Source organism: Zootermopsis nevadensis, unplaced genomic scaffold (genome assembly GCF_977971745.1).
Source record: "Zootermopsis nevadensis isolate Lab colony 2312 unplaced genomic scaffold, Znev_1.0 Znev_ptg000012l, whole genome shotgun sequence".
NCBI lineage: Eukaryota > Metazoa > Arthropoda > Insecta > Blattodea > Termopsidae > Zootermopsis > Zootermopsis nevadensis.
The window spans coordinates 15,169,536-15,190,692 of NW_028259144.1; the positions used below are offsets into that span (position 1 = coordinate 15,169,536).

The following is a 21,157-nucleotide window of genomic DNA, read 5'->3' on the forward strand; positions in this document are numbered from 1 at the left end:
CTGGCACTGGGCCGTTGGTTCGAATCTCACCTGAGACATGAATGTTTGCTGGTGCCTTTCAGTTTTGTGATGTCCTGTGAAGGCAATGCCAGGACCAACGCAAAAGTATTTTGCGCTCAAGGCGAACCTTCAGCAAAAACGGACACACGAGTTTAATAGTCAAAGATTTAAAACCATCCTCCTGACTTTGCTGTGACAACCAGCTGATGGTTAGCTGGAGTTAGGTTCAATGGCCGGAAGAAAGTGGACCCAGTAATAAATTAGGTAAATGACAAACATCCAACAAATATTCACTGCAAGCTTCTAATTCTTCAATGGTTCCTTCACATAGATTACCTCACCTTTTTTCCTTTCCCCATTTCATGTGGACATGTTAGCTTTTACTCTCCTCTCACATGCACAAGTTCATACTAGTGACGCAATAAACACTAAAATTCAGTTCTAAAGTTCGGATAAATGTAGCTTTTATTAACAATTTTTCTAAAGTAACACCACAAATACATCTTCATCAGTAATGCATAAATCTTACAACTAAATATCATTGGTCTATATTACGTCATGGCTTATGAAAATATGAGTACATTTTTCTTTGTTACAGAGTCCTTGTGAAATACCTTGGAAATAAACCTTTCCATAGCTCTGCAACACGGTCGCATGCACTTGAACACGTTATTACAGAACTCAATGTTCACAATGCTATAAGGACTTTTTCAATGCCAGTAATATATAAATAATCAATACTAACACTAATGTTGTGTATTGCACCGTAAATATATTCATAAATATCACCACAAGAGACAGACAGTTATTATCTTCTTGGAAATAACTTATCACAATGAGTACAGACTTTTATCTACGCCATGTTCATAATTGACCTCACGAGTACAATATTTCATATATATGTTTATAATCTATGTCCATACCCAGCTTCACATGACTATCTGCAATGATCCATTAGTAGTCGCTTTCGAGTTTGTAACTAAATAGGCAACAGACTTCATATGGCCGTAACGTTTCCCTTATAAAGTAAAGTTTGTCCCTCTATGCGCCATATAGGCGCTTGGGGTGAGAGGAGGTATAGCTCCTCTCTTCCTTGACCTCGGCACTAGATGGGGATGAGTGGTCAGCATCACGCCCCGGCCGGCTTTACCCCCGGGAAAAGACCCCGGTACCCATTGTAGAGGAGGCTGGGTGGGCCCCACAGCCGGTCCGGACGCAGAGGCTAGAGGAAAAATCCTCTGCCCCCCGTCGGGGATCGAACCCCGGTCGTCCAGCCCGTAGTTAGTCACTATACTGACTGAGCTATCCCGGCTCATACGTTTCCCTTATACATTTTATATAAAAGAGTGAACATACACAAATGTTTCTACTTTTCATAACACATTATCATTCAGAACAGTTTATTAAGTGGAAATGTTTCTACCACCCCACATCTATGTCCGTCCGGCATGTTGTTATCACCAGGTGCAGAAAATTGAAAAGTAGGCCTATATGGGAGGAGTGGCCTCCAACACCATAACCTTCACAACAGTCATAAAAGGATGTCAATTGGTTCAGAAGTTTAAAGGCGGCACATAGAAAGACGCGAAGACGATCACATGAGCCCATGTTTTAATAACAGTCATCTGATTATGCACCACAGCCTTGAGATGAACGTATTTTCAAAGATTACGTTGTGTTGTTGTCTAGTTATATGTGGAAAGTGAGGATGCTCAAGGCATACTTTGTTCTTGTAAGGGCCATATAAAACATTGGCAATATCACGTAAGCTTTTCCTCCTTCGGTTAATGTTTGTTGTATTGCAGTCGCAAACCCCATAAAATCGGCATTAGGCTATAAGTATTTTACAAAATGTGCGCAGACTCATACAACAACACACGAAGGAGAATTTATAATGCGTACCAGAATACGCGGGGTTTGCACATCGATTATTGAATATTTGTAATTCTGAATGTTCTTAGACGAAATAGGAACCATAAAGTAACATATTCCATGCAAGCTTTGCCATGAGCACCGTCCACATAAGCACAGAACATAACGCAAACAATGTGAAAACTTAGGCGTATAACTTTCCAAAATATAACTTTTTCATTAACCCTTTAAAGCCCATTCTTAATTATATGTACCAACTGCTCTCACATTAAACAAGTGTATTCTACTCACAGTCTGGATTCGATGATTTCTTATAATTCTCAAATAAGCAGACGTTTTCTGAAACAGCATTAACCAACTTATCTTTGCGGTAGAAACTTAATGTTTAAGTAACATTTAGATGACCTTCGGTCTTTAAAGCGCTACTTTCAAGAAAGAAAACCAGCGAATTCCTACAACAGCATGGACCGTCCACTATTACCATTACAACGTACGGACAAATGCTATAAATTAGCCACGGTAGTCTAGCGGTTAGAACGTTGGCCTTGTAATCCTGGGGTCTCGGGTTCGATTCCCGGCGGTGCCGGAATTTATAACTTGTGTTGGGCAAGGCCGTGGTCTAGGCAACACGGAGTTTTCCTCCGGGGGCTTCCCCGGTTTCTCCGTGGCATCCCAACAATTACTCCATTCACACACAGAAGCAGGCAATGGCAAACCACTTCTGGATCATCTGCCAAGAACGTATATGAACAGGTCCCAGTCCGAGAAAAGGATGGAAGGATCCTGTTCATATGGACGTGGACCTGTCGTCAGACAGAACACTAAATAAATAATAATAAAAGGCTATAAAGAGCCATGTACGATCAGCAAGTGCGCAGGTAAAGTGTGTGACGTCATAACTGTGGAAAGCATGAGTAAACTAAGCAGTTGATATAGCTAAAATGTCGAATTTTTGAACTGCCGTTATTGGTAAAATTCGCAGTACGACTGATATTGTACTGGGGAAGTGGAAGATGGCTGTCTTCTGGGTTGTCACGCCGTCATCTCCCTGATGATGGAGGCAGCAAGGACCTCTGAAACGTCGGTAAACTTCTACCAGACTACACGGCGCTACAACCCAGAAGACAGAAATCTTCAGACTAGCCACCATGAGAACCTTAAACTCTACATTGGGGAAGCAGTTTTCGCTTTTCATTTGTTTTTGAAGCACAGTTAATTCAAACGTTAAATAAACAAGGCCTTTTGCTTCTCCCAACTTCAATTAGGAACAAAGTCCAGCACATCACTCAGGTCACGCGGAAGCTATGACTGAAGAATGCTCACGTGTTATCAACGTAGCCTAATTGCTCAGTCCAGTTAATTTGTTCCTTTATTTAACACAGTTTAATTGCGAATTTTAACTTTTCGCCTATGGGGCACTTAAAATCGATTTATACTGACGATACGTCATGGCACGTTGTCACGAAAAACGACTAGCCTAATACGGTTAGCATGGTCGCTCCGCCCCTGGTGATGATATGAATTAAGGTTTCGGAGACTTGGATTACAGGTTTGCTCTTTCGGTGAGCGACTATTCACTTGAACCAACGACGTTTTTCCAGGCCTGCTGCTGGTGGAAATCAGGAAAGCAGTTCCTTCACTTCAAGCGAATTAATTAACGTTAATTCGGTCACTATTAAATTTACCAGGGACTATCAACAAATAATAGGTTAAAATGTAAAATTCACACATTATCAAATGTCAGGCCTTTCTCTTAGGGTTATTGTTGTTACCATAGCAACAAGGTGTATGATATATTTCGATTTTGTTTAAAATCCCTCATATTTTAGCTATGCTCTTTATTTTCCATCTATATGAGCTTTTAACTTAGCCTTTACCTTGTATGAAGCAGGTGAAAACATATTCCAGTAACATAAATCAGACAAAAAGTGCAAATAATACCAACAAATTTCCAACAATTCCTATCTTTTCTTATTTATAAATGACGTAATCTTGTCAGCTATTATCTAACCCAGTGTCAACCTCATAATCAACTCTACGGATCTGAAGCTCGTCTAAATAATATTTATATATTCATATCGTACAACAAAGAAAACGAAACCCGTCTCCATTACGAGGGTCAATTGGTTAACACTCTTTATGGAAATAATCACTACTTGAATGTGGCTGTCTTCTGGGCTGTTACGCCCGCTTAGTCTGGTGAAAGTTTATCGACGTTTCAGATGTGCTTAATCACTCAATCACTATTTATTCCCAAAATAACAGGACACTCATAAATACACTCTACGGTCAAAATGCAGAGCAGGTGGTATACACAATTACCATTGGGCTCTAAATGTTAACATTGTCGAATTTAGTGCGGGTGTGTCTGTACACGGTTCAAATATTGTAATTCGCCAAAGAATTTAATGCTGCTAGACGTATGTAATGCGGCGACAGGAGATGCTAGTGGTATATAAAAAGAGCTGTACTGCACCCACGTAAATCTCTCAGAACATGGAAGAACTTACGAGAGTCGTTGAAGAACGTAATGCCGCCGCCATAAAAGAAAACAAAGCGACGCGATTGGTCCAACTGTGGAGCTCATTTTCACCTACAAGGCAAATACATTGCTGCAGATGGTCCGTATTTTTTACAGTTAGAGCGTGGACAATCTTACAATTACCATAAAAGATATGGAAATTTTGAAAGATTTGAGGTTATCACAGCGGTGAGTATGAAGATTTCTGTCTTCTGGGTTGTTGCGCTGTGTAGTCTGGTAGATGTTTACCAACGTTTCAGAGGTCATACTGCCTCCGTCATCAGGGCGATTCATCTACCAGACTACACAGCGCAACAACCCAGAAGACAGAAATCTTCATATGGAAATTTTGTTCCTGCAAGATATTAAGTGATTGTAACAATTTGTAAACACATACATGTTTTAATTTCTCATTGTACATTAAATGATATAAGGCATTCAATTTGTCAGGCAGCTCGCTGCTAAATTTTGCAGATGACTTTCAACAAATTTTCTAAAAAAAATATATGACAGTGACGCCATTGAAAACATCAAGTATTTTGCGGGGGTTTTATTGTCATCCTATTAAAATTCTGTGATCAATTTCCATCCATATTCCACGGTCTGTTATTTGAAAAATACGAATGCAATCACTTTGCTTAGTTATTTGAACCAGAGTGTTGAAAATATACTCAGGAAAGTTCGGCCAAACTGCGACCCTGGAAACAACCTGACACCCCTGGTGGGAATAAAATCCTGGGTGATCATTCTGTGGCCCGTCACGAAACTGGGTAAGCGGCTATTGTCTGAAGGAGGCGAGTGTTAAAGCGCGGATGTACTTCACTTGCGCAGCGGATGCCACATCGCGATGGGCTTCCTCAGTGAAGACAGCATCTGATTCCAGTGCGACAGCGCTTTTCCTGACGCCTGGGTTCCGACTATGACGTGTCCTATAGGACACGTCCGAGACTCTCCTGTGCTCTCTGCGACTGTCACACGCAGCTGGATTGTCTGAAAGCGAAACATCAAGCTGGCTTACTCCTACAATCGCAAACCCTGCTTGAAGTTCTTGCTTTTCTCTTTGTTACTGGAGATTTATTAATTCAAGCCCGGCAAATTTGTTCTTTCGTAACGACTGAGCAGTAGACCTAAGCGTGCGGCTTGGAATATTGAAAAATCTTATATCGATGTTCTTCTTCACTGCATCTAAAAGGAACTGAGCAGCGGCAGGTAGCAATTTGGTTTTCGTTCATAAATGAACAACTTCATTGGCCTCTATAGTGAAAATTCGAATCCATACCCTCCAACTGTATTTTCAAATTATTCGTTTTAATATTATCCTCCCATCTACACTTTGGTCTTCCAAATTATCTTTTCCTGCCTGGATTTCCAAGCAAAATTTTGTACGCATTTTTCCTCTCTCCCACGCGTACTTTTTGCCACAACAGACTCATCCTCCTTGATTTCATCATCTTTGATCAGCCTTTACAAACAATAATTATCTTTAAGATCGTGTGCATCAAACGTTTCCTCTTTACTAGGTAAAAGAGCAGGGACTGCAGAAATTAAATGAGAATGAATGGCTAATGACAGTAATCGGAAAAGTCTGTTGTAAAACAAGTTTCATCTGCAGGCATTCACAAAACGCAGGTATTGAAGTTTGGCCAAAATTGAAAAGACTTTTTTTCTGATTTACCTCTCTTGCTGCATATACACATTTTAAATGATTTCACAGGGATGAGCGCTTCCGTCTGATCATTCGAGCACAGATATTTTGAAAAACATTTCGGAATCTATGAAGATGCGTTTGCTTCAATCCATTATTGAAGCACATCCAAAAGCCGGAATAATAATCGATTAATCTATCACTTTAATCACAAGAACATTTCTTGTTATCTGCATTAGAATGTGTTCTCTGATTCCACTGAACCTATCACTCCCTTTTGCGATTTCGTGAGAATGAAAAAACAAGTCTGCTAAGTCTGCCCTAAATATTTTATATTCGATGTTTAGCTGTTTGCAGAAACATGGATTCTGACGAAAAGTTTATTTTTTTCGAAGATAGTGCATCGTATATGTTAGGAAGAAAAAAGGTATCGCTGTAATGTTGGTAATAATGTTTTCAGACGTCCTCGTTTGACAGGACTGTCATCATCGACTGGATTTTCCAGTCAACCATGTTGTCCGGAAATTAGTGAAACTGGTCATATGAAACGTTTCTTTGATGAAGTGTGAGTAGTTTGTATTCGGCTTCACCAAAAATCCGATATGAACTGGTCGAGTGTGGTCATTCATTGACTTTATGATTAAATGTAATTGGGCGTGTGCTGGGATGCATCGTGTGCTAGACGGGTGTGTGCTCTGTGGCACGATCACAAAGCCCTTGTCAATCATATCCAGACCGCTAGTAATAACCCAGAAACAGCGAAGAGAGAGACACCTGAAAGGGACTCAGAATGATAAACGGAAATTTCTTTTGTGCCAAATATGGGCATTTTTTTATGCACTGACGGAATTTGATGATCTATTAGTAGAACTACAAAAACGTTCTACTTCACTTACACGCGCTCATAACATGTTGGAAATTTGTATTTACAAACGTATCTGTAGGTCGAATTTTAATATTATATTACAGTCTTGTTTGTATTTCAAGTGGATGCTTTTCAAGAAGTTCTCTACTGAAATTTTGAAAATATTTCTTGTTTACCCCATTAGAGCCACATGCTGAATCCATCTGAATCTGCTTCGCTTGTTTTAGTTGCCAAATAAGTCTGTTTAATTCACAGAAGGTAAATGAAGGAGAAAACAGCTTATGGTTTTGTTAGAATGTTCTACAGATTCACTATTACGAAATATTGGTGTTTTTATTTATTTAACGATAATAATCCAACTGCGCTGATCTAGTTATCGAATGTGAATAAAATAAGATAGGAAATGAATAATTACAAATACTCAAAAACGTTAATGAAGTTTCAGAGCCCCAAAGCCACCAGAGGTGTTGTGATTTAAAAAAAACAGTTCTGAATCGAACCAGGTATCCCGTATCGTACGCAAACACGCCATCGCCTGAGTATTACGAGACAAATGAAGAAGCAGTAAAGAAAGTGGAAAATAAATCTGTCTTACAAAGAAACAGTGGAGCGTCAACATCTAATGGTTTGGTCAGGGAGACAGAGGAGGGTCCATTGTCTTTCTGCCGAATCGGAGGGTAAAATCGACCAACGCCCCTAGTAAGTGCACAGCAAACTCTGAGCTTAAGTGAGAACTTCCGCCTGCAGCATTCACGATACTTCACGCGTAACACTTGTGTCGGAGAAGTTGCCGCTACGTAAACGGTCAGAGAGTACACAATGTATTTTTGAGTAGGTTACTTAAATGTTAGACACACTCACAATTTTATATACTATACCATGTCCTTCTACAGAGACTACCAGATTCTCAAAAGGGCTGTGCTCCATGGGGTTAGTAATTCATATAATAAAACACGAAGAAGCTAATTTTGATATTTACTAACGTTTTTGTACCAGGAAAAGCTGTGCTGGAAGACTGGAGCACTAAATCTTAAATAAGCCTTTGGATAATGGGCAAGACAACAGTTCAGTTTCCTGATATGGCTGTATAGTCTTTCTCGTTTCCCATGAAAGCCTCACCGAGGCGAGTCTCGTATTGGGGATATGAATGTTATCTGCACAATTCTGTTATGTGGGATTCTGTGCACTGATGTCACTGGTCGTCATGACAACAGCAAGTGGAACTATTATAAATACGTACCTACATTACTCTATTACAGTTCCATAACATGCCATGCTGAAGCAAAACCTATGTGGGAATAGTGTGTATATTTCTTTCCTTTTATGGCTGAATTAGAGCACAAAACGTAGCGCGTTATACATTAACACTGTTCAGATACGCGCGCTAGCGTAATAACGGACACAGTTCTAAGAGCTATGCTAGTTATAATATAATTTACGTTCTGAGTACTGCATAGCTTGAAGACATGTTTCTTCCTTGAATCTCCCATTAACCTTATTCATTTTACTTAATTACAATTGATTTAACGATGTTGTCCGTACCTTGAAATATAAACCGGCGAATGGCAGAATGATAAACAAACAGTAAACTGGAAGGGATTTGGAAGGACGCGGTCGTAGCCTAGTTTGTTATTATTCGAGTTCTTTATTAGATCAAGTGAGGAAATACACTAAACATCTCAGGATAGCTGGTATCCTGGTCGAGAATAGAACCCGAGACATATAAAGTATTAAGCAAAACTGCGAACCATTCAACCGAAACTTTCTGTGTCATAATTCCTGTTCATACCTACAAACCGTCTGCAGTATAAATCACACGTTAATTGTCTATTTTGTAAATGTTTACATTAAAAATGTTTCACTTCTTCGTGTTATAGATTTTATTGATTTTTACGTTCAGTTTTCTTTAAGCAATGGTAAAAAATTAGATATTTTGCCGAATTTAATGTTCGACACTGACCAAAAAGGTTTTAATGTAATACTTTTTAGTTTTCAGGGCCATTACTAACAACATTTGTTTTTCAATCCGTTAGTAGTAATAGTATTTTTGGGAATGAACTATTTGTGTACTCCCATACACCCTTTTAGAGAATGTAATTTATAAATCTGGGTAACGTAGGCAGCTTTCTCAGGAGGCGTTAACATTCTTTACATTATATGGAACTTGCAGAGTGCACTCAGTGCTACTGCAGGGAAATCTGACAGACGCTTACATTTCTCATCAGTCTTTCTAGACGGCAGCTTATGATAGGCCTGATTATTGTAGGCCCGTTCCGCCTTCTCAGTATAGTTTCACCATAGATTTTTTGAATTCTGAAACGTATTTTCCAACGGCACACTGAGAAAAAAGCACTAATATTCACGTGGCTCTTTCATTTACAAAATTAATTATTAGAATCTATTAAGTCAGAATATGTTTGAATACGAATTTACATGTACAGCCTTTTAATGATGAAACTGTGAAATTCGGAATAAAAAGAGTTTGTTTACATTCGAAATAAATGATACAACTCGAACATTGGCATCTTAATTACAATATTTGATCGACACACAGCCAAGGAAAAAACATTTGTTTGCACAGCTTAGTCAAGCTCTGAAGCCCTGTTACATGTTTAAACACGAGATTGGAACTTCAATAACAAAAGAGAATTTACTACATAAAACCTTGCTCCAATATAGCTGGAAAATTCTTGGTATCGAGCGATACGCTGTACCAGTTGGTATTCTCTGAAAGCTGAAGAACCCTGACTATTTGCACATTAAAAATAATATTTACACAAATGAAGGGAAAATCAAAATTACGTTGTGAAGCTCTTAAGTTCCTAAAGGTTACGCATGTGCTTCGTACGTGTGTCTATGTCATATATAAGCGGAGGATGATCAATAAGACACTCAGTCAATTCCTGGCACATATTCTATTGCCAAAAAGTAAATTACACTGAAATCGAAAAAAAAAAACCAATGTTATATTAAATGCTGGAAATATCAATGGCGTTCAGTGTTTGAGTTTTTGTGGTGACGGAAAAGGTCACCAGTCGATTTTTTTGGCACAGGAGAATCGGGAAATGCATCCGAAAACTCTTTACGGCAAGTCAAATAAGTACGAGTTGCCAGGTAGTGTTCGACAATGAACACTGAATGCACTTGGGAAAAAGACATTCTTGCACCCTGATTGTTTAACGGGCTGGCGCGAGCAGGTTCCAACATGACGTGACCTGCGTGGTTCTTGTGTAGTCACACCGACATGTGAGTTTATTAATCCAATCGAATTTTACTGAATTGCAACCATCAATAAAAATTTTAATATGGGTTACGTGACTTCTATGCATTTATTTTTTGTACAATTGTCTACTTCTGGATGTTTTTAAATCGTAATAGCTACGAAATTTATTCTTATAGTTAACAGCTTTTTCTTTATAATGCCGAAATATTATTTTAAAAAATCTGATTTGTTTCATCTAATGCTAATTCATTTTAAATACAGAATATTCTTGTAATTCCCAACTTTCATCCACTAAATCCAACATATTACACTTGTTATCAATTTAAGTGTTCTAATTTGAATTTTATCTTTAATTCTAAATATGAAGCTTAAACATGATTCCCAACTCCCATTTACTAATGTCACATTTGGTCTTCAGCGTTGTAATCAAACCCAGTAAACAAAAACAAATTCTTTAGCTCATGTACTTCTGAAGATGATGAAGAGTCCTAAAAGAAATCAATAAGCTCGTTGACGTGAAGTAGAGAACTCACCTGTAATGTGTGCACTGGCACGCTGAAGATCATGGCTTCATTAAATATTGGGCTGCGCTCCCGTTTTTTCACCGACGTCCTCTTTTTGTGAACTTTCTTCCCGTGTTGCAGAAGGTACACCTGTGACAGGGCCAGTTAACAGAACATACTGCAATCGGCAAAGAACTTCGAGTGTGGGTGACGTCATAATTCTAGGACATTGATAGCGATTCTACAAGTAATTAAAACGCATTTGGCTATGGGCTAAACCACATGACGGCGTGAACTGTTATCCGCAGATGAAACCCGTTATAAATGTTTTCAGCAAGGCGTGGCAAAGATTTCCACCGACCATTACGAGCCGCTCATGTGTCACTAGAGCTAATTGATTATACGAACAGTATGTTGTGCGTTTCAAATTTGTATACTAACAACATTTTCCTAGGCGACCGTATTTACTATCACAGCAACATATTTCGACTCACAAAGTCATCATTAGGGTTCGAATGTTCATGACATGTCATGTAAACCTCAACTAGTTGGTTAACAACGCCTGGCTAACGATGCATTCTATCTGATTGGTTCAGCTGTGTTTTGGTGTATGGAGTACCACTGAACCACGAAAGTAAGACAGAAGACTTGTTAACCGGGCTTACATGATTAACATGTCCATAGGTTTTAGCGGCTGGAGTTCAATGTGTAACAAATTAACACAAACGTTCCACCGCTTATCATCACCATATTCACAACTTGACCCTAACCTTTGCCAGTTAAATCCAGTTTACTGTTTAGATCATCAGAATTTGAATGTAAGATCAATTGTATGATTACCTCTTATCGTCCTCTTATCTTCCAATTAGTATATTCTCTTGAGATATTTGCTTACTGGAACTCATGTACTTTGCATTATTTTCCGATATCGTTCGATATTGACTTTCATATCGATATCAGGGCGATTTCAATCAATATGGAATTATCTTACTGGTTTAGAGCTTTTGAAATTGCTTGGTTAATTGAATTTGGTGTTCATATTGTACACATCTATTACTTCTATTTAAGTGATAAAACAGCCACAGTTAATCATACATTTTCTTCTTAAAAATAACTTACCGAAACGTCTCCCCAGATTCCATGATTCAGTTTTTATGTATTTCAATAAACAATAGTAATTTCATGCTATTGACAAATTACGCGATATTTAAATACGATTAATCCATATCGATATCAGCTGACGTCCCTAATACGCACTGTTAATACCATACGCTGTGTTTAAAAATTGCAGTAACCACTAAGAATTCTTTGCACTTACTTTGACGAAGGAGTCCCCTGATTCCCTGTTTTGGGGAAACTTAAGGTTCCTGGCCTTCACTACAACCACAGTGAGTCTCTCGGCCGTAGGCAGATAACTAAGTGAAAACATGAGCTCCCCGAACTGCGTGCCTCGCTGTGGACAAGCACAACACAGCGAGTAAAAAATAAGTTCCCGGAATATGAGATCCGAGGTTCTCACAGCAGAGAAAATACAAATGTTGGTATTCTGGGTAGTAATGCCGTGTAGAATTGCAGGTGATACCAACGTTTCGGATGAACATACAGCCTCCATCTTCAGGGCTATTGCGATTTGAATTTTTAAAGAGGCGACAGCTAGAAAAGAATTTATCTATGTACTGGATCATTTTAGGTACGAAATTAATCAATAAATATGGATAAAATTTGGTGTCAAACACTAAAGTAAAAACAGTTTGTTGAATTTTATTTGGTTTGCATCGTTTAAATTTGGCACTTACGTTGCACGAATGTCATCTGGGAGTGAATCGCCTTTCTCAAAATGTTTCATGTTACAATTTGTGAGTAGCAGTAGAGGATATTAAAAAGATTTTGTGTTCGAAATTCTTAATAACGTTATAACCTAAATTTATAACGACGTACTACGGACATAAACAACACGTGCACTCCTTATCAGCTTCGTAAACGCCAAACTTCATTACAGTGGAACGTAGTATCTGTAATGTTGACCATCTTACCAACATAGTTCTTCATCAACAAAAAATAAATATCAATACGAAAAGGCACATAGCATTTCAAAGAAACGTTTGCAAAATATTGTTTATACTCTCTTTTATTACAACGATTACTAGGAGCTTTGTTTCGTATCTCCAAACGGAGGGGCGCCTGCCCTGGAACTCACCTGACCCGTATCCGTTAACGTAAGCCACGTGGTGACCGGTTGTCGCGATGTGACGTCACAGAGCTTGAGCTCCGCTTCTCCAATGAGTGTGTTGGAGTACTTGTCGCTGGAGTACACGTAGAACGTGAGAGAGCGCCTCGTGAACTCGCTGGCTTCGAGTCCAAAGAGGAACTTCTCTTTGTAACTCGGGCAGTTTGTTTTTCTGTACACCTGCAGAATGAATACTTAAAAGCACCAGCTTCAAACATTTGAAATGACAGGGCGTTTAAAGCAATTTAATGAGTCACAGAGAAGTAGCCAAGGAAGTAACAGAGAGCAACGCGCATGCTCACACACAAATGTCGATAAAATTAATTAAAACTGATGGTTATTGTGCAAGCTTGTAGGCCTCTTCATTTTTACTTTTTTCAAATTACGACAAGGAATAATGTTTCCTACATCCTTATTCACACATGCGGTGCCAGACGAGGCTAAAGTGATATATTTATACAGGGTGTTTCCAAATAATGCGATAAATGTTTGCTGAGCTTCAGGACATTAATATAAGTCTACAAGTTGAGATAAAGAAATGTGCAGAAGCACTTCTGTTACATTTAGAAAGGATAACAATTGAAATTTTCCAAAGCATCTGAAATATTAAATGTTTAACTTAGAGCAGATTTCGTATATTAAACAAACGCTCGAAATGTCCTCAATGAGCATGAACACATGAGTCAGAACGAGGCTCGGACAAGTTCGAACACGTTGAGAAAGTTTCTCTCTGCTGTCAACAGTGTTCGTGTAGACGACATTTTTCATGAAACTCCATAAGTACGAGTCTATCGGATTAAGGTCCGGTGATCGTAGCGGCCACGACACAGGAGTCTTGGGGGACCATGACCTTACAGAAATACTGTGATGTGCTGAAACATCATCGTGCAAAACCGTAATTTGTTATGTGCGCAACGAAACATCCTCCAACAACTGAGGTGAATATCTACGGACAAATCAAATGTACCGGAATCAATAGGTTTTGCTGATAAAGTATATGAATCATTGAGACGATCTTCTGTTATTCCAGCCCACACGTTTAACAGTATCGTGTATCTTGCTGACTGAACCAGCTTTGTGCCCCCAGTCAGTCAGTCAGTCAATTAGTTTTCAAATAGATCCGTGGTTCTTATAATTAATTTGTTAGTCATAAAGTGATATACTTCTATACGGAGAGTTATTGCCTTTTATACAAATCAAATTCCACAACAGAATAGCAGTGATACTGGAACAAAGACTTTTTTAAACTGTTCATACAACTTTTACTTCAAACTTAACAACCCGTACGAAGTCAATGTTCTTTCTTGTTAGCTGTAACACAAAAAAACAGGTCGTTTCTTCTGCAGGACAGAAGTTTATTCGTTGAGGCGAAAGTTTTAGATATTTATTTACATTCTTCTCGTTACTGAAAAACTTTCCTTAATACCCTGTCTTATCACAAGGCATAATTTCAGGACGATACATTAAATGGAGACATCTTCCAGCTAAGATATATGGCCGCCATGTTCGCATCGTTGGCTAAATAAAATTAAAATTTGTGATAGAACAGTCATCAGTGATGTTCATACCATGTTTCATGGAAATCGGCTATGCAATCCTTGCTTAATTTTGTTGGAATTATGAATTATTAACTTGGATGGGCGAAATGCACATACAAATCTGGTTTGAAAATTCCATGCAAAATTTTTTTTCGGGAATGGTATGTTATTCGCATTATTAAAATGGACCTTAGATAAAAAAGAGTGTCAGGTGGACGCAGACGAAGTGACCCAGCACCCGGTCCAGTAGCGATGGCAATGAGCCCTTGACTTGCACGAAGCAAGCAGTTTACTGAACAAGACGACACGAAAAGTTGCATACTCACCCTAGTTTGCATGTTGGACGTCTTGTCCGGCAACAGGTACACCCTGACGTACGTATCTATGTACGTGTTGCCGTCAGGTCCCACCAGGTCCTTGGCCTCCAACACGCTAACCACCAGGTCGGCAGAGTCGCTGTAACACGCAGGTCTGAGCTGAGAGTCACCACAGTTCGAGTTTCAATTGGCGACTAATCGCGGAGAAACGATCTTTATCGATAATGAGACATCTATCGGCATGGATATTTTCATTTGCTCTTGTGCACGCCCTTTCCTACAAAACTGTTTATTAATTTTAACCAAGGGTCGAGGGCCCTCGCATGGTACTTTGACACGGCTTAGAGGTTAGCACTCCTTTGCATTAGCGAGGTTGCACGTTAAAATTACGGTAAAAAAACAGAATATCTTAGAATCTTTTGTGATTTTGCTCATTGCTGGGTCAATGCTTTAAAATAGATCACGGCGTATTTCTTCCGCATTTTTCCAATTAAAAATCATCCTATCTCCCGAAATTATATTACCTACTCACTTGATAAGGTGCCATTAAATAAACCAAGAATCAATCTGCTAAAATATACTTTACGCGTAAAAGGAGCACCTGTACAAACTGAAATCCGCTGAAGATGCCACTTGTGATCGGTATCAAGACTGGCGGATCGGCCCTCACGCATTACGTATTATGCTATTTCGGGTCCCTTATGGGACTCCGGTGGGTCTCTCGTCACTTTGGGGCCGATTTGTTGAACCACAGTGACTACTGCAAGGTCCCAGCTATCAGATTAATGCAATTTATTCAAAGTACAGGGCTATGATGAGTTAAATGACGGGAATTTGCAATACATATTGATTGCAAGGGCCGTAATTCACCCACCCCAAATCATTGTATTTTCAAAGTCCTCGTATGCCCCTTTCCTCACAAAATTTTTATCCTAGAATAACAAAAGAAATTCCGAAATTTCTCTTAGGTACGGTTGGGGCCTGGTGATCTAATGCAAAGGCATACAGAATGGTTCGGTCTAAAGTGAAGGGAGATTGTGTCGTAAGGGCTTAATCATTATTTTATCTGGTGTAAAGATCGTCTATGAATATTATTAAAATAGACATAATTATTTCTTAAGGGATGGATCCAGGTCGGATTTTTCCTCTGACAATGTCTAAACTATGGTTCTGATTCCACATTATATTTTCTGTTAATTAATTACTATTTTTATCTCTGTGGCAGATAACAGAGAAATCCCTCACCAACCACAGTTTCGCCAATAACGGATTTAAAATATCCGTGATTTCCCATTTATGTCTAATTACGCCAAACGAATTGAACGCGGGACCTCCCGAACACGAAGCAGGCGTGCTGTGGCACTTGACAGCGGCTTTCTGCACCAGCGGTTTTTGTGTGTGGCTGCCACACCGAGTGATGATTTAGTAGGAACAGGGGAGTAAATGCGTTCGAAACCAGATTGTGCCTTCCAAATTACAACTTTTATAATGCGAAGGTGTTTCGTCTTTGTGTCTGCTGTTACTAGGTGAGCGTACATCTGTGTTTAGTAACGGAACAGGCACATCAGTTAAGCTGTGATGAATGCTAATAGCGGCAGTGGTTCCCTTAACCCCCAGTTTCTCATAAGACCTTGGTTTTACAAATCGCGGTGTTCTTTAGGAACGTAAATCCAGGGATTGCCGTGGGTTTGTGACAGGTACTGAGACCAGGGATCCTGCTATCCTCACCTGTCGTATTCTAGTCCCACGCAGAGATAACCCGTAACGTTGGGTTCCTCGAGGTCCCCCAACACTACAGACGTGTCGGAGCACACGGAATCGCAAGACATAGCCCGCTGCAGCGTCGGCGGCAACTGCTCCCCCGACTCGGGATCGTCAGCTGGGGCGATGGTCGTCGTAGACGCTGCCACGTCGGCAAGAACTCTCTCTGCAGCTTCTGGCGCGTTCTGGATTGGAGGCGGCGGAGGGGCAGGTCTTGGCGGTGCGGGGGCAGGAGCTGGTCGAAGAGGTTGTGGGGGTATTGCAGCAGTGGGGGGCGGAGACCCACCGTAACTGCTCATCAGACTACTCGTGGTAATGGCGACCCGGAAGTCACGGTCCACTGGGTCGAAGCGCTTGAAGCTCCCTGTAGCGTCGAGATGAATATCGGAGTCCGAGTGGATCTGTTGAGACAGAAGTACAATATTGTTACAGGCACTCGGGTCGTAGTCTTCATACGAGGTAAAAGGAGACGCAGTTATGTTCTTGGGCAACCGGTAAGTTCATAATTAAAACATTCACATTCGGCCGATTTTCTTTAAATTCGATACGATAAAAATTTCAGTCGCTGATGACCACTCCACCTTCCTATCTTGCTAAGATTTGAGTTGGGAACAAAACTATCCTCGAAGACTGCTGTCTTCTGGGTTATTGCGCCGTGTAGTCTAGTAGATTTCCACTCACCGCTGTGAAAACCCCAAATCTTACAAAACTACCCGCGTTCTATAGGTCCGTAAGGTCTGCATGGAAGTTCACAAACACGTGTTTCAACTATACAGTATCAGACTCGGGATTACATCGTGTTCTTGGCCCTCAAATGTCTGTTTGGACTCTGGCTAATAGAAAAATAATATTAGCCGAATTATGAAAATTGTCATTAGCAAAAACAAGTTTTTATTTCTCCGACGTTGTGCAGTAAAGATGGTATATTGAACTAACTCCAACTCATAGGCTTCCATAAACAAGTGACTGAAGCTCTTTTTTTGCCATTGTTGGTCTTCTGGGCTGTAACACCATGTGGATTTGTAGATTGATACCAATGTTTCGGAGAAACATACTGCCTTCATATTCAGGGTGAAGTGAAATATGTTCTTCAGCAATATCAGTATCTACTCGTACCTACAAGTCCGCATGGCGTTACAAAGCAGAAGACCAACATCAACATCTTCATCATCATGAGGATATCAAAGTTCACTTATTTCACTTTTCAACATGTCTGCAACCACGCAAGTTCACTAACCCACCTTGCCTTATTCGACGTTACTCAAGATCAACAGGTTGTACGGCGTCGTAGCATAGCCAGAAAGCACCGAACCACACAGCGGACAAAATTTATATTTTAACACGGTTCATATTGGACCCATGGGTTTCTCACTTTGAGGTGACAGCATGGGCTGACCTGTCGAGGATGGTCTTGTGAGATGTTTCTCCGAAACTTTGGTATCCATCTGGAGGTTAACGGCGTTACAACCCAGAAGACCAACATCAACAACTTCATTGGGGCAAGAACTTCAAATCTCACAGGCTACGCAGTTTGAGGCGGGGCACCGAGAAGAATATTTAGATTTAAGAAGAAAGAAGTAATGGGAGACAGAAAAAGTTTGTAAAGACGAATTCCCTAATTTGTACTCTTTACCGAATATTGGCGTAGTGATTAAACAAAGCAGGACACAACGGATGAGACATGTAGCACGAATTGATGGATGATAAATTATAAAAGAATTCAGAAACAAGAAGGAAAGAGACTACTTGAAGACCCTGGAGTAGAAGGAATGGTATTATTAAAATGTAGCTCTGTTTCAGAAGTAGGGCGTGAAGAGGTGGAACGGATACTCCTGGTTCAGGACAGGGTCCAGAGGCGACTGCGTGAATGCCGTGACATTATTGAATCCGTTGACTTTCCGTCTTACCAAGTATCCGTTGGCGTTGTAGTGGCCCATCGCGCGAGTGAGGCCGATCTTCTCCTCGCGGCTAGAGAGCAGCCACGCCACAGTCCACGTCCACAGCCCCAGGAAGCGACAGAGCGCCAGCAGGAGTAGCAGCACGACGGCCAGTACTCCGAGCAGCGTGATGATTACCTTCGCCTCACCCATCTTGGCAAGTGGCACGACTATGCCGTTTGGATCACATCAATCCACTCTACTCAAAGCTGAAAACGAACTATTCAACAACAACTCCTCTTATAAAATATCATAAAGTTTGTAATTTGTAGCTTCAGTTCCTAAAAATCTCTCTTCTCGATCTGCACGGAATCATGCTCTTACCACTTTATGACGTTCTAAACTTTTCCCCACATCTTCAGCCTCATCGTGAGGTGCCCTCGGAATTACCGGATAAATGGACGTTGACTTCGAATCAGTAAATTCCTACGAAGTTGTATGATTTGAGGTTTTCACGACGGTGAGTATGAAGATTTCTGTCTTCTGGGTTGTTGCGCTGTGTAGTCTGGTAGATGTTTACCGACGTTTCAGAGGTCATACTGCCTCCGTCATCAGGGCGATTCATCGGAGGCAGTATGACCTCTGAAACGTTGGTTAACATCGACCAGACTACACAGCGCAACAACCCAGAAGACAGAAATCTTCATACTCATCGCCCTGATGACGGGGGTAGTATGACCTCTGAAACGTTGGTTAACATCGACCAGACTACACAGCGCAACAACCCAGTAGATAGAAATCTTCCTACGAAGTTGCCTCACAAAGGCTACAGAAATTGAATTTCGTCATTTTCAAAAGCCAATGAACAGAACGTTAAACGTAAGGATGTCAGAAATAAAAACTCAAAACACACTTTTCAATTACGCTTTTCGAAGTCACAGTAACAGGAGACGCTAAATTGGAATTTATGCCATTACGGTACGACTTGTGGAACTAAATGCCCCCAGAAACAACCAAAACTGCAAACCTGGCCATGTTCCTAACTCAAATATGGTTTAAGGAACTTCCAGATTTCCATTAATATTCATGAATAGCATTTTGTAATATGGCAATCTATCGTTCTTGAATTTGGTCAGACGCTTGAATGCAGCTTCGATGGAAAACGATACATCTGTCCACAGGCATTTATCATCAATAAACTATTTACGTCTCTCCATCGGTTTACCTGTCTCTTCAATAATTCATCCAGCTGCACACGTGTCTATATCTCTGTATGTCTATCCATCCGTAGTCAACATAAGTAATATAAAGGCCATAGAATATTACTCATCTGAAGCAAATATTATATAATCTCATTGAACCTTGAAGTCTATCACAGAATATAACCGTTACTTTACATTTCACTTCTTCGCAACTCACACATTTAAGATCCGCTTTAAATTTACCTTCCCATCACGAATACACCTGTCTTGTATTATTTAATCGAAATGAATCAGGAATAATTGTTTATCCTCTACGTACCACACGCCCTTCCCATGTATTTTTATTGATATAATCACCTTGGTTATATCTTTAAGTGAAGCAGAAACATGATGAAACTACTCGTTACATATTATTCTTTCTTTTGTTAGCTCAAATCTCTCAGAATTTTGTTCTCAAACACGTTGTTATTTACGTTCTTATCTTCTATGTTCCTAGACCTTAACTAACTCCCTGTAAAATAACGTAAAAATGAATCTTAAGTAACTACCTGTCCTGTTACTTCACTTTCCCTCTCTACGTCCATTCTCATGCAGACTGAATGAGCTAGTCTGCTGAATGGGGTGTAATAACGCCGGACTAGGTTTTCTATTTTGCGAAGACTGGAAAACGCGATGGACAGGAGGGCGGGTGACTACACAGGTTGAACGACAGTGTAAAAACGACTTTCCCTAAATATATTCTATAACAGATTAAATGTAACAATACTTCTGAAGCTATAAAAAAATTGTAAAAATAAATGTATTTATGCCCCCTGTCTGGTATTGAATTTTAATATCAGAAAATCGATTTTTTTAGACATCCCACACGCTGATATTCTTACTTTGACTTGATTCTACTAGAATCAAAAACAGATTAAAGTAGACCGATTTGACTGCAAAATGTAGTTGTCCAGCATTGTGTATGACTTATAAGGTAAATTCAATCAGCATTTCAAAGGTTGCATAAGCAAATACAAACCCTACTTAAATATTTAATAGAATAAATCCACTGGATAAAGGCAAATATATAAGCAATGTAACATTAAACTTAATGAAGCACACAGAAAAACAGATGAGGTAACCATAACCTATACTAGTTCGTAATGAGTACAATTTTCTTCTCGTATTCACGATTCCCCAAATCACAAATCTTACCCGAATCTCAGCAAAGTGTTCGGTTGGGACGATGCAACAATAGCTGTGCACAACTCTGAAGCTATGACATACACATCTTCAGTGGTGACTGACAAGTTTCATATCTCATTATCCGACAGACTTTCTGAACGCACATGCTAATTCGAGTGTTCCGCACGTCTGGAAACGTGTTCAGAGCTAAATGCTTTGACACAATCTTAGGGAACAGTCCTGTTAATCACTAGCACTGTGATCACAGTCACGCACATCCAAGAATTCTAATCGCATTCTGCTTCTAATCGTTTCCACGACTCTGCGTACACTCCTTGCGCGGTGCGCAAGCCAGTAGAGTCCCCCCGACACTCACCTTTCATCACTTGCATCTGTCTTCTTCTGTCGCTATCGATTTATGTCTGCATATGGTGTGTGCTTG

The 21,157-nt window shown here is 40.0% G+C and overlaps 1 protein-coding gene across 5 annotated transcripts; it reads right to left on the reverse strand.

Moving 5' to 3' along the window:
- Nucleotides 1–447: 447 nt before the first annotated feature.
- On the reverse strand, nt 448–21,025 carry LOC110826539 (synaptotagmin-12). Of its 5 annotated transcripts, none has more exons than XM_087348106.1 (8): nt 20,746–21,024; nt 18,380–18,618; nt 16,440–16,873; nt 14,721–14,865; nt 12,827–13,036; nt 11,948–12,082; nt 10,660–10,779; nt 448–5,383 (listed from the first exon to the last, which is right to left on the reverse strand). In XM_087348106.1, the coding sequence occupies exons 2-8, from the start codon at nt 18,560–18,562 to the stop codon at nt 5,213–5,215; spliced, it is 1,398 nt and encodes a 465-aa protein (XP_087204232.1). In that variant the 5' UTR covers nt 18,563–18,618; nt 20,746–21,024; the 3' UTR covers nt 448–5,212. The 5 variants fall into 5 exon arrangements, with proteins under 5 accessions (XP_087204232.1, XP_087204233.1, XP_087204230.1 ...); XM_087348107.1 differs by having other exon boundaries at nt 14,721–14,850; nt 18,380–18,629; nt 20,746–21,023; XM_087348104.1 differs by having other exon boundaries at nt 18,380–18,629; nt 20,746–21,023.
- Between the last annotated feature and the right edge of the window lie 132 nt (nt 21,026–21,157).

Coding starts and splice junctions, on each gene's coding strand:
- LOC110826539 (XM_087348106.1), bottom strand. CDS start 18,562: ATGGGTGAGGCGAAGGTAATCATCACGCTGCTCGGAGTACTGGCCGTC. Junction 14,866..16,439: donor GTGGGACTAGAATACGACAG/GTGAGGATAGCA, acceptor CTCTCAGCTCAG/ACCTGCGTGTTACAGCGACT. Junction 12,083..12,826: donor CGTTAACGGATACGGGTCAG/GTGAGTTCCAGG, acceptor GCTTGTCCACAG/CGAGGCACGCAGTTCGGGGA.